The sequence below is a fragment of the Macrobrachium nipponense genome, chromosome 6 (assembly GCF_015104395.2).
Source record: "Macrobrachium nipponense isolate FS-2020 chromosome 6, ASM1510439v2, whole genome shotgun sequence".
Lineage (NCBI taxonomy): Eukaryota > Metazoa > Arthropoda > Malacostraca > Decapoda > Palaemonidae > Macrobrachium > Macrobrachium nipponense.
Genome location: NC_061108.1, coordinates 123,015,530 through 123,029,779, shown reverse-complemented (window position 1 = coordinate 123,029,779; position 14,250 = coordinate 123,015,530). Strand labels below are relative to the sequence as shown.

Below are 14,250 nucleotides of genomic sequence, written 5' to 3'. Positions count from 1 at the left end.
TAAAAGAATAAACAATTGACACTACAAACTAAGTAAAGAAATATTCAAAAGCTACTTTTCTATAAAGTACTTTTATTATTTTATCAGTAATAATAAATAATGATAATGCTACTAACGAAGACCTAGTGCTCTGTTGACATAGTAATCCAAAATGCGAAAGTTGTGGGGTATAATTAGGCTAAATGTAATCGTGGGTCTAACACGTTCCCTGACCACTATAAGCTTTGCGGAAGTAGCCAAAATAAAGTTGGTAGGAAAATGTGGTCACGTGATGTTTGAGTGACCCTACACGAAGGAAATGTTTCACGAACACATTTTCTATTATCTGTTTTTATATATGTACTAGAGTTTACTGAATGTACCTAATGTTGGCTGACGGAGAATTTGTGATTTAAAAAAATCTTAGTACCAGTACAGTAAGAGTGAGATCAATTTTGACTAGTGGGTTCGTCAAAATGAAAGCAATACAAGTAAAAGACTGAAAAATAAACATAACTACCACTTTTTAGTTTTCTGTAAAACTTTCTCTGTCCACCCTCAGTCTTAGAAACCACTGTGGCTAGAGGTTGCAAATTTGCATGTTGATCATCCACCCTCCAATCATCAAAAATAACAAATTGCAGCTCTCTACCCTGAGTAGTTTTTATTTTATTTAAGGTTAAAATTAGCCATGATCGTGCGTCTGGCAACGCAACAACACAGGCCGGCAGAGTTTCATGGGATGTGGCTGAGAGTTTCATATGCTGTACAGAAAACTCAATTGCGCCAGAGCGGTGCATTGTTATTTGTTACTTGTGTAACATAGTCTAGGTCTAAAAGAGAAAATTTGTTCTTGAGTAACTTTATTGGAACCGCAAGCAGGTTCAGATTTAGTCAACGCCCATGAATGTAGCCCCTAAGCGGTAAATCCATATCAAGGAAAAGTAGTTATTGGTCATTAAAACCTTTTCAGAAAACGAATTTTGAGTGAATGGTTATACAGTGCATTCAGATGAAAGAAAACGCTTGATCGCCATAGCAAATACCTCAGCCTAGAGACTCTAGACCTTGCCTAAGCCTGTCAGTGCCTTTATAGATGAGGAAGCATCGTAGGAGGCGTTAACAAATACTGTAAATAACTTTAATGAACATGTGCAACCCAATTTTGATACCGATAATGACCACTTTACCCAGAATTTGTCCGCCAGATGCTAAAATGATGTTAGAATGCAATTGCGATACTGCCTAATGAGGTTTTGCAAGTTTCAAAGAATGGTATGGAATGAGGAAAAATAACACGTGAACAGAGGAAGATCCAAACTAGTGTTACTATAATATATATATATATATATATATATCTATATAATATATACATACATATATATATATATATATATATATATATATATATACACTCACCTTGTTTCATTTTTTCTTTCGTCTTATCGATCTCGTCGACGTACCAAGCCGTCTGTTCTTCCAGTTTGGCGTTCAGCTCAAGCTGGGTCTCGTATCGTAGTTTATATTCGCTGCCTGCAATAAGGGTACTATTATTGTTGTTGTTGTTGTTATGCGTAGTTTATAGTTGTTGTTTGAGGGATATTCATACGTACAATTTTCAACTTTAAGCCGCTTTCTGTAAGAGGGTAAGGGGGGTTAGGGTCTCCCGTGGATATCAGCACCAGCAGTATTACCAACATCATTCACCCACCCAGTCCACACTGAAGGCTTAGCAGGAGTACTATTACCAACTTCATTCACCCACACTTGTATAACCTCCGTATAAACTGCGCCATCCAGTGGTTTCTCGCATGCACTCTAAGAGTTCCTAGGTTATCAGGCACTTCTTTCCCATTACACATTACTTCTTCCGCTTTAACTACCCAGCACTTTCTAGATCAGAGGTTCTTAACAAGATTTGGTCCTTTCCTCCACGCCCCCCTTTGCATCTGAGTAAAATTCCCACCCAGATTGAAAGGGAAAAAAATGAGAAAGAGAAGGGGTTTCGAGGGATAGGAAGGGAGGTCAATAATTACAAAACATGGTCAGCCCAACGAGCCTAACTAGAGTAGCAGACTCTAGGAAAGTAACGTTATAAGGCGATACTTTTGCATTTTTTTCATAAACTTCTGAATATTAGTTCCACACTCTTAAGAGAATAATGAATATAATTAGAGATTTTTTCCTTTTAAATTTTTCCCTACGGGCCGCGCCTCCCCTGGAAATTCCCGAGGCCCCCTGTAAGGAGGGGCCCCCCCAAGTTAAGAACCACTGTTCTAGATTTTCCTCTCATCCTCACCCCCGACACACAAATGATACACTCGTCACCATCCTATTCTCCTTCGGTAATAAGACTAAGCTGAACCGTCTCAAGACACTGGTGCACTCTTTCGCCTGCAGTAACCTTGTCACCGGTTCAGTCACATTTAGACTGAATATAAAGCTTCTCTGAGGCATTGATTCCTGAGTCTTAGATTAAACAGTGCAAGATTGTTTTCAATGCCTTGGAATGTGTCCACACTACGAGAAAACATGCCATCAACACGTGCCAGGTACTTATCACATACATATCACAAACAAGTTGAGAACACGTCAGTCACATAAGTGGAGCACATTTGGCAAATTCTGGATAATCGTATGAAGTACTGGTTAGTACTATCGATAAGTCACTGACTTGTGCTCGACCCATTCGTGATGTCTACACACATCACAAACAGGTTCAGTGCAGATGTTTATGACGTTTTACTGCAGTGTGGAAACATTCTTAATCTGGAATCTACCTGGAGTGGATGTGTTTCAATTCAACCTCGTTGGAACTTTTATTTTATATTTTTTAAGAGACATAACTATTAAGATTTTTGTCGGCTAATGTTTACATGCTGTTCTTAACCTTACCAATGGATATACAGCTATGAAGTTACTTGTTCAGACTTGTAGCACGAATAACTATGAGTTAAGAGAACAAAACGAAATATGATACAGCTACTGTAAATTATAATCCAGCGTTCTCTTAACTCATAGTTATTCATGCTACAAGTCTGAATAAGTAACTTCATAGCTGTACGTATATGCAATGGTTAAACAAGGGATCATTCCCTGATTTAACACAAAGAGAGCAAGAGTTTAAGCTAAAAGGTTAAGAACAGCATGTTAACATTAGCTGACAAAAATCTTAAAAGTTATGCCTCATTATATAAAAAAAAAGCTCCAACGAGGTTGAATTTAAACACATCCACTCCAGGTAGATTACAGATGAAGGATGTTTCCACACTGCAGTAAAACGTCATAAACACCTTCACTTAACCTGTTTGTGATGTGTGTAGACATCACAAATGGGTCGCGCACAAGTCAGTGACTTATCGATAGTACTACAGTAGATTCACATCACCCATGCATATGATGTCTAGGCCAGTCCCTTACGACGCTCCTGATTGGCTGTTGATAAGCCAATCACAGGGCTGAAAACTCTCAGTCTCTCTCGAGAGTTCACTTCTCCTGAGGGATACGTCTTAAAAGTATCCCTCAGGAGAAGTTGAACTTACATCCTGCTTATGTGAACTCTCTTGAGAGACTGAGTTTTTACAGGCCTGTGATTGGCTTATCAACAGCCAATCAGGAGCATCATAAGGGACTGGCCTAGACATCAAATGCAAGGGTGATGTAAATCTACTATAACCACTACTTCATACCATTATCCATTATTTGCCAAAGGTGCTCCACTTATGTTGCTGGCGTGTTTTCAAATTGTTAGTGATATGTATGTGATAAGTACCTGACACGTGTTGATGGCATATTTTCCAGTAGAGTGGACACATCCTAAGGCACAGTGGGAGACTATAACAGGTAGAGTAGCTAGTTAAGTATATCTTAGTTTTTACACCACTGAACTGATCAACAGCTCTCTTAGGGCTGGCCCGAAGGATTTAGATGTTTTACGTAGCTAGGAACCAATTGGTTTCTTAGCAACGGGACCTACAGCTTATAGTGTGATCCGAACCACATTAATTTCTAATCACCAGAAAGAAATTCCTCTGATTCCACCCAAGCGGCAGTGGGAAGCAAACTTGGGCTACCAGATTTATTGTTGAGTACGGTACCCACCCGTCCAGTGAGGAACGAAGTGTAACTAGAACATTATATTTTTAATTATAGAATTGCTTACCAAAATCTTCTCCTTTGTTAACTGCTTCCAGTTGCTTTTGGAGCTCATCCACACTCTGCTGCAATACCCCAACAGACCACTGGATAGTGTCTCTGATCGCAGTGAAGGACAAATGAAGTAGCAGCCACATTTCGTATCAGAAAATGTTGAATAAAAAATGTGGTAAAAGAATAAAAGTTAATGGGTACAATTGAATTGATGAAAACCTTCGTAAAACAAAAAAATTATGTTGTTAACGTTAGCAATCAACAGCAATTGTTATTGTGTTGTTTCAAGTTCAAATGATTCCTTAGCAAATCTGTAGCTAAAATATTGTTTTACGGGACTGACTTCGAATTTGAAATGATCAAGGGGCAAATCATCCTTTTAAATTTGGATTCAAATGAGAGTAATTCTTGACAGCATGAGTTACATTTCCCTAATGTGTTAAGAACTCAGAAATATTTAAATTGGGTATTTGAACTGCTCCTATGTAATGATGCAATGCAACTGAAAATGCTTCAGTCTATTTGTATTACGAGAAGGAGCAAGCGTGGTGTCTTCATGCGCAAGAAACAGTGGCTACATAGTATAGCAAAGCGTAAAAGACTACAGAACTTGTGGTCTATTTGTTTTCATGTTAGAAGACGGCTGATCCTAGTCTGCCATGCATATGTAACGTAAGGATATAATGAATACATACCTCACACTCAATTGGAATACTGGAAATGCTGCTTAATACTGATTAGTTAAAGACTTGGGAAGAACCTGTTAGAGGAAGAAGATCGAGAGGGAGACAGAGAATCAGATGGCGAGATAAAGTGAAGGAAGATATGGAGAGAAGAGGTTTGGTGGAGGATGATGCCTTTGATAGAAGGTAGTGGAGGAGAAGCCAAGAGGGAGGATGTGAGGCTGAAGTTGACAGTAGGATAAAAGCTGCATGGGGGAAGTGGATAGAGGTAGCTGGAGCGGTATGTGATAAGAAAAAGCCAATCAAGTTAAAAGTCAAGATATATAGCACAGTGATAAGACCAAAAACACGGGCTCTAAGAAGAAAAAAGGAAGTAAAGCTTGAGAGAACAGAGATGAGAGGACAGGTGAAGTAACGATTACAGAGGTGATAAGAGAGTCACGATTGAGATGGTATGGGCATGTGTTGAGGAAGGATGACGAGGAGGGAGTGAAGAGGGCATGGGAGGAAGTGGAACCTGTTAGAGGAAGAAGATCGAGAGGGAGACAGAGAATCAGATGGCGAGATAAAGTGAAGGAAGATATGGAGAGAAGAGGTTTGGTGGAGGATGCCTTTGATAGAAGGTAGTGGAGAAGGCGCATCAGGCAACCGATCCCTTAATGTACGGGTAACAGTGGGAAAGAAGAAGATTGATTTGTTAAAGGGGAATCAACTAAAGTGAAAGAAATAGTTATTTTCAATATTCAAGATAAGAGGGCTGTGTGTAGTCAGATTACGTAACCAGTGGATACAATGTGTAGTTGGGCTAAGCTGCCTACAATGTGGCTTTTAGTTGTCAACTGAAAGCTCTTCAAGTCTGAATAATTATAATTATTATAATTAGTTGTATGAAATGATTGACATATAATAACCTAGGTTAGAATAGATTAGAATATACAATTTAGGCAGAAGGCCACCAAGCGCTGGGACCTGTGAGGTCATTCAGTGCTGAAAGGGAAAATGAGAGTAACAGGTTTGAAAAGTGTAACAGGAGGAAAACCTCGCAGTTGCACAACTAATTGTTAGGAGAGGGTGAAAAGTCAGATGGAAGAGAAAGAAAACGAATGGAGGTACAGTAAAAGGAATGAAGGGGGTTGCAGCTAGGGCCCGAAGGGACACCGCGAAGAACCCAAAGTAATGACACTGTGAACTGACTGCACTACCCCACTACGGGGTTTAATAACTTTAGTTAACTTTACTGTTTGGTCACAAGATATAATGAAATATTTTCCTTCCGGTTCTGAAACGTCTACATTTAATGATTTCTCTTATTGTGGCAACCTTCTCATTATATATTCACTAGGGTATACCAGAATATCAACGTTGGAATGTCTTTATTCCATAATTTCTTCCCTTTTTCCCCTCCTGCCCTTTCTCCGTACTTCATCCTTTATCTGGTAGATGTTCTCCCTTCTTTTCTCTTAATCTCACTCGTCTTTTCTTGAATTTGACCTTACGTGTCAAAAGAAACTTAAGAAAACTCCTTTGGATGGGGTCAACTCAGAGCGGGAGCAGAAAAATTAATATGGGGAAATGAATAGAATGCAAAATTCTATCTTTCGTCCACTGAAGGCTGAAACATACAAAAGTCCCAAAACTAACTAAAGGAAAAATGCGCTTACTTTTGCTATATCGCTAAGGAACATACAGTAATAAACAAGACTTACATCTCTTATCTTTTTTTCGTTATCTTAGAGAGCTTGGCAGTTAGTTTGATTTTATCCTACGAACTCAGACATTTCTCGAGCACGGGCTCTTACCTCCTTCTGGGAGAGCATCTTTCGGTGTTTACAAACACCCTTTGTTTGTGAGGTCCCTAAGGTACTACTCTCACTTTTCCTGTGCGAAAAATATATATCTTACTAGTGTTTCTAAGCTGGCATGCTCGCTGAAAAAGAAGTGCAAATAATAAATTCTTTGCGAAATGGAAGCATCTGAGCCAGTATACAGTGGCTAATTTCAAATGTATGTTTGATAGTTATACAGTTCGGCAAATTGATTATGAATAAATTTGATACAATATGTCAAAGGGCACTGGAAACAGTATGTTGCTCTATCGTTATATAAAATGTCTTTCGTTAGTCGTAGTTTGCAAATAATACTAGACAGAAAGAGAGGGGGGGAGAGAGAGATTGGGATGTAAGACCCTTTTTTCACATAATCATACAATTTGAAGTCACTGGTATTCTGGTTTTCAGATGGGAGTGATCACAAGCAACAGCAGGATTTAGAATTACAGAACAGTGGATTTTTGATACACACCATGTATCAGTTTCTCAAAACGTAAGCAACTAGACCTAGAAACACATCATTAGGGTGTACTACTGTAGGCTTGAAATTGGTAAATAAAGCCTTTATCTCTGAACTCAGTCAGACCCAAGCAGCTTGAAGAGTATGATCAAAACTTCGCACACTTTCTATTGCCAGACAAGAAGTGATTCATTCTTCTGATGGACGCACAAAAGAGAATATTGTTTTATTAAAGCTAAGGGACACATGGCACTGTAAGGAGAATGAAGGAATATCTTACACAGTACGGATAAGGTGACCAGAGGGATGATGGATGTTATCCTGACATAATGTGGCAAAAATATATTTTGGAGAACCTGAAAGCCCACTTTCGGCACTACGTTTATCAATTTTCTAAGTTATACAAGTGTCAGAATTGACAAAGACTTTGAAATTGTATTTAAAAAATCACAAGATAAAAACTATTACTCAAATTGTGAGACAACCATAGCACACAGGCACACACAAAAAGAAACGACAGACTCCCCAGGTCAAATTCAACGAAAGAAGAGCTTTCAATAAAGTAGACCCCAATGTGAAACAGCCCGGTTGTGAGGAGCCTGGGCTGGAAGTAATAACGTACAAAATATCAATCTACTTAAATGTCTCAAAGAAGCTTTTTCTGAGTGGCCTCTAATGCAAGAAGTTCCGTTCCCATGCAGAATGGTTTAGTGAAACGAAAAGAAGGCTCAGAACTAAAATGATCACCCAGGGCTTAAAAAGAATCGAATCTGAATTTAAAAAATTAAAGATTATTCACAGGGAAGTGAAATAATGGACCTCCGGTATCAATGACACGTGAATCAACATTGTCCATAGGTAGAGCAAGCTATAAATATGCTAAGCTTGTTTGCAACAGAAAAGGCGTGACCCATATTAAAAGAAGAGACTATGACACTACTTGTAAATGGATATTCCCCACTAGCTTAGGTCAGAAGGAAAAATCAGAACAGCACAAAACCATACCTACATATCAAAGATTATAGCACCGTAGAGGATGTAAAACTCAATGCAGTAATGTATATAAACCGAAAAAGGGAGACGAACATGAGCACATATCAAGAGAATGAATCATTTTCATCTACAGTAAATGGGTTGGTTGCAAAGTAGCAGTCATCCTGAAGTACTTGGTCCGGACTCTTGGATGAGCTGAGTTTGATCAAGGGTGGCCTCGTTTTGATGCCTTTGGTCATCTGTGAACTCTGATACACTGATGTCAGCCTTGTTTAGACCACAGGATGTGCTTCTAGCCTTTCAAGTTCTTACCATTCAAAAACTGAATGACTGCTGCAGTAATGTACAGCATTAGGTAAGATAACCGCCCAATCTCCACCTTTCTTCTTGTGCATAGATAAGGAGAGTTTTCTTTGTAAGTTAAGAATCTGGGAATTCTAAGCAAAATAGCAAGCCAATAATTTATTTATCTGGAAAGCAATTATTGTTGTATGCATGTGCTTAATTCAAGAGGACTCATTCCAAGTATGACTTACAGTTCCTTGCTGGCCAGGTATCTCTTGATGAGCCAAAGTTGTTCCATCGTGGCCCTTTTTTTGGGGGTGGTGGGTGAGTTTGAGGAGGTATTTAGTGGGAGCGGAAAAATAGGGAAGTGTGAAGGGGTTGGAAAAGGAGGGTAGGGCAGCGTTAAGTCACGAAGGATCATGCAGTGTGTAATATGGTACAGGAATTCATATATCCATAACAGAACAAATTAAAACATCTACTAGATTGATATCTAGTATTTATAATTTTTTTTCAATCTTTTGAAACAATAACTTATAGCATTCCCATGAAAAAGAGTAACAGGTCATCGAAAAAATATTTATACATGTGTGAGAAATAGAGAGAAAGAAAAAACAAATGAACAACCATGATGCACAAACTCTCCAAACTCACACCAGTGCTAAGGACACATCCTCAGAGCTAGGCTCAGAGGACTACAAGGGAGCAAGCAGCCTTACCTATATCGGATCTCTTGGTCCAACTCCTTCTGCAGCTTGGCCATCTCGTCCTTCTTGGCGGCAGCTCCTGGGGCTTTGGTGGACTTTCCCCCTGGTCCTCGGCTCCCTTCTTCGTCGCTGGTGGTGCTCTTCTCCCAGCCTTTCTTGATGGCGGGAAGCTCCCGGCTCTCAGGAGTCATGGTGTCTGTCCCGCTGGTCGACCTCATGGAGCTGCTCTCTTCACCCGAGCTCCGTCCCATCCCACTGTCCCCTCCGTTAGCTCTGCCGTCCTCTTTGCCCATTCTGGGTGCCGTTCCGTAGGCGTATCCTGATTTGTTTGTTTGTCGTGTTTGTGTGTTGTCGTCGTTTCACCCCTCGTCGGTTTTTCCAGTGTATGTCGCCTGCCTGTGCTTCTCCATCTATGTGGTTCTACAAACCCCAGTCACAGACAAGTAAATTTGGTAAGGAAATGTTGTACCTTTGTAAGTGTTCACTGAACTTCACTTCAGCCTGTTAAACAAGGCAACGAATATTACGTTAAAATGCTTTTTCGTGGAGAAAATCTTAATTGCACTTAATTTTGTTCATTATTAAATATTCTTTCATTATATATATATATATATATATATATATATATATATATATATATAAAACATTAATGCAAAAATTAGGCTGTTTCTCAGCAAATACAATGGGAGATTTCGTCTCTGCTCTGACCGTATCTGAACCTTGGTGATAAGTCAAGTGATGCTGAGACTACCAATAGAAAATTCTTGAGATTTTCAGTGTCTCTCTAACCCAGGTGCTTTGCAATGACGTTCCTTATGTCTTCAGTGTTTATACCCAGGTCAAGGGGCACCTACCTTGCAAAGTAATTACCGTTCTAACTCCTGGAGATGAGCAGAAAGAATCCGGCACTTTCGCTTTTGCTGGATACTTACAGAAAGGGATATGTCAAAATTTATAATTTTAGCATAACTATTGCCCTTATCCAATCTGCATATTAATTAAATAGAAATACAGTAATTCGCGGCCTACATTTTAAGCGGCTATTATTACCCTTGAGGTTTATTAATACACTCCATTCTTATCATATCCGTCCATTTTAAAGTGGTATGTATATATATATATATGTGTGTATATATATATATATATATATATATACAAATAATATAATATATATATATATATATATATATATATATATATATATATATATTACACATATATTGACTGTGAGTTATCTGGCGTTGACAACTACAATATATATATATTTATATATATATATATATATATTGATATATATATAATTTTATAAAATATATATATATATATAAATATATATTATATATATATATATATATATATATATGATATATATATATATATATATATATATATAATATATATAATATATTTTATAAATATATATATATATTAATAATTTATTTTAAATTTAATTTATATATTATATTAGTAATATATATATATATATATATAATTTAATTTAAATAAATAATATAATATATATAAATATATATATATTTATATATATAATCAGCAAGGAATCAGAAATAAATACAATTTTTCACAACCTGTATATTTTCGCGACATTTTTTGTGAATGTAACATTAATGCAAAAATTAGGCTGTTCTTAGCAAAAAATGGGAGATTTATTTAATATGCAGATTGGATAAGGGCAATAGTTATGCTGAAAAGATAAATTTTGACATATTTTCCCTTTCTGTAAGTATCCAGCAAAAGCGAAAGTGACGGATTCTCTCTGCTCATCTCCAGGAGTTAGAACGGTAATTACTTTGCAATGTAGGTGCCCCTTGACCTGGGTATAAACACTAAAAGACATCAGGAACGTCATTACAAAGCACCCTGGGTTAGAGAGACACTGAAAATCTCAAGAATTTTCTATTGGTAGTCTCAGGTTCAGATACGGTCAGAGCAGAGACGTAATCTCCCATGTTTTTGCTAAGAACAGCCTAATTTTTGCAATAATGTTACATTCACCAGAAAATGGTCGCGAAAATATACATGTTGAAAAATATATTCATTCTGATTCTTGCTGATTATTAGGCCTTTGACATGATCACGAAGTTAGAATCACGCTTTTCATAGTAACGCTGATCTGTGGTATTCTAAGATACTGTATTTACTCCAAAACTGAGAGTAAAATGTGCAAGTCAATTTTTATAGCGTATTTGTGGTAAATAAAGTTGATGCTAGGCTCTTTATAGATGCAGATCATTTTGGCCCCAAGTCATTTCGGTTCTCTTCCTTTTCAGACCCAGGCGTGGTGAGCTGTAAGTTCATTTATAAAGTTATCTTGTGTAGTCCACGGGTCTTCTAAGCTTATCTCTAGTTTCTTTTCTGTTCTTTTTTTCAATTCATCATCTGGAAACCCTTATGCAGAGTCAACAGACTATAAAGAAGCCTCCAGAGGGAAATCAGCTTTCAGAGAGAGGAAAAGGTGGCAAATAAAGAAAAAAAAAATACGAGCGAATAAACAATACAATGTAACACAAACTACCAGAAAAGTAGTCTATGCAATGGAAACGCCTGAAATTCAATGGACGTCAGTAGAGAGCAGAAATGAAGTTACGTCTCGCTTAAGTATTTGGAGACTAGAAGACTCCACAACAATCGTAGTAGGCAAACTATTCCACATTTTAGTCGTAGCCAAGATACAACGAACCAACTTTTAGGGGTCTTTGTTTCTAATGAGCCTATTCCAGATGTTTCTGCCTTGTGTCTTCCCTCCGTCTCTCAGGTCTTCTCGATTGTAGTCCTCCCATCTTCTCTGAGTCCTTCCAATCGTGTTCCTAACATTTCCGTTTTCATGATCTCACAGGCAATTTGTCTCTCGTCATCTCCCAACTGTCCCCATCAGGCGCCAAAACCATCTGTCTTGACTCGAGTTTTCTTCGAAGGTTCGGTGTCTGATCGCCCTCATTTCTGCCACGCCTAACAGGTAGTAACTACTAATTGGCTATTTTAAAAAAATGATCATGCCAAAATTAAATTTGAACACATGTGATCAGCACTTGCCAAGTACTAAGTTCTTGATTGTCGCTTTCGCTCTTAAAAAAGCTGCTTGGAGGAATGGTTCCGCGGCTCAAGTCATTGCCCCGTTAAAATCCTTCTCCTCCTCCTGCTTCTTCTTCTTCTTCTTCTCCTCAACTTAATCCCTGGTCTGTGTGGTTATTTTGCCGTTGTTTTTAATCAGCTCCTCCAGCTGTTTCTATCTTGACCATATCATTTCAAAATTGGTTTTGGCAGATGCTCTCCAAACGGAAGACCTGACTCCAACCTTCCCTATTTATCCGGGCTTGGAACAGGTGCTGAGTTGGACTGGCTTCTTCCCCCCCCCCTCCCCCGCCACGCCTCCAAAGATAATGTATGTGAAGATAGTTTGTGTAGCAGTGATAACCCGGAAAGTGCAGTGGCCATACTAACACTGAGAGTGATGATGAGATTGAAAATAATCCAGAGAAGGATTAGGATTTGTAAATTGGTGGGAAGATGGTGATAGTGTTTGTGACACACACACACACACACACACTTAATTTCTGATACCAAGATTAGGAGCCATCAGAAGAAGTAGGGTAGGTTACAGCTAGCAATACAGCTTATTGATTCATGAGTTAATTCAATGGTACTTTGAAGAAGTGAAGCTAATACTTTTGACTAACATAACTCAAAAGGATAATTACCTACCTACCGTAAGTCCTTATTTACTATGTGGATAGAGCCGTCCATTACAGTCGCACTTAGAAATATATTAGCCCCATACCAAATAAAACTGTTTTCCATCGTTTTTAAGTTCCGCACCGTGTTCTTTAATGTCATACTGGGACAATTCCACTATACATTTGTAATATAATGCCTTGCCTTAACCTTAAACTGGTAGCGTACTTCAGTGCCTAAATTTCAAGCATTCATTTGTTATTATGAGTTGCTCTACTACAAATTTATGGGGCGTATTGATATGTGAATAATTCCAACAATTACACACACACACACACACACACACACACACACACACACACACACACACACACACATATATATATATATATATATATATATATATATATACAGTATATATGAGAAACGATAAATTTTTCTGATTGATTAGTGACCTGTGATATATAGCTTGGCAGATTCGTCAGGCTATATATCACAATTTTCCTGAAATAAGAATACCGAGTGACTATGTGAATCTACAAACGAAGTAGGTTAATTAGATGTTACTCCTGCAACCGTCTGGGTCACCGTCAACAGACGTTAGTATTAGTCCCATGCACCTCATATCACCTCCTTTCTAATTCATTTGAATCTTGCTTCTTTGGAACTGTCTCTACTATAGCTCTAATTATAACATGAAGAGACAACGTTTGTTTCTGAAAAACTTTGCACGTTTGTAGAAATCGTTGTCAAGTTTAAGGCTATATTTTTCATCTATGCCTATAATGACCACATACTAGGACTAGAAATTTTTTCTTTGTAAGATATTGCACATTTGTATATTACTTTCTTTGGCTTTCGAATTTTCATTTAAGCCAGAGTTTTTTTGCGTATTTCACCGCAAAATTTGCGGATTTCAAATAGCATATTTCGGTGAACACGTTTCATTGACTGCGTGCATGGTACCTTGAGCAGAATTCTTCCTGATTCCTGACGATAAGTCAACTTTGTTTTCTATCTGACCCTGATTTTAGTTCAAACGCAGAGTTATTTCATATCTTCACGTCTTCGTTACCATTCCTTGTAAAAGAAGAAGACAAACTATTTGTACCTCACGTTAGCACAATATTTACTATCTACAATTCTGTCGTTTATGTGACCACAGGTAAAGCTTTTCCTATACTAATCCATCGAGGCAATTGCCAGTCTCCATGAGGTCTGGGAAGATGCTAAGTTGTGTTTTTAGGTTTCAATCTTTAATGGTCAATTTTATCCTAGGGAATTTGCATCTAAACAAATAATTCATTTTTTTTCCAAAAATCGCCACTGTTATCAAGTACATATAAACGAGTTATCACAACGCAGTGGAACAGGAAGAAGGTTGAAAAAGATACCCCATTATCATACACTTGGCAGGTCGCCACTACCGGGAGTTCCTTCATTGATTGGCAAGTTGTCGTACAACAACAACCTAC

The 14,250-nt window shown here is 37.9% G+C and overlaps 1 protein-coding gene across 8 annotated transcripts in view; it reads right to left on the bottom strand.

The window, feature by feature from the left end:
• Positions 1-13,966, bottom strand: part of LOC135216097 (uncharacterized) — a 32,742-nt gene extending 18,776 nt beyond the window's left edge. For 4 of the 8 annotated variants that reach the window (XM_064251117.1, XM_064251121.1, XM_064251122.1 and 1 more), the window contains exons 1-5: positions 13,887-13,966; positions 9,098-9,586; positions 8,630-8,683; positions 4,142-4,233; positions 1,399-1,512 (exon numbers count right to left, since the gene is read on the bottom strand). In XM_064251117.1, coding sequence (XP_064107187.1) covers positions 1,399-1,512; positions 4,142-4,233; positions 8,630-8,683; positions 9,098-9,378 — 541 coding nt within the window. In that variant the 5' untranslated portion in view covers positions 9,379-9,586; positions 13,887-13,966. The other 4 variants (XM_064251119.1, XM_064251118.1, XM_064251120.1 and 1 more) reach the window with 4 other exon arrangements.
• Positions 13,967-14,250: the final 284 nt, after the last annotated feature.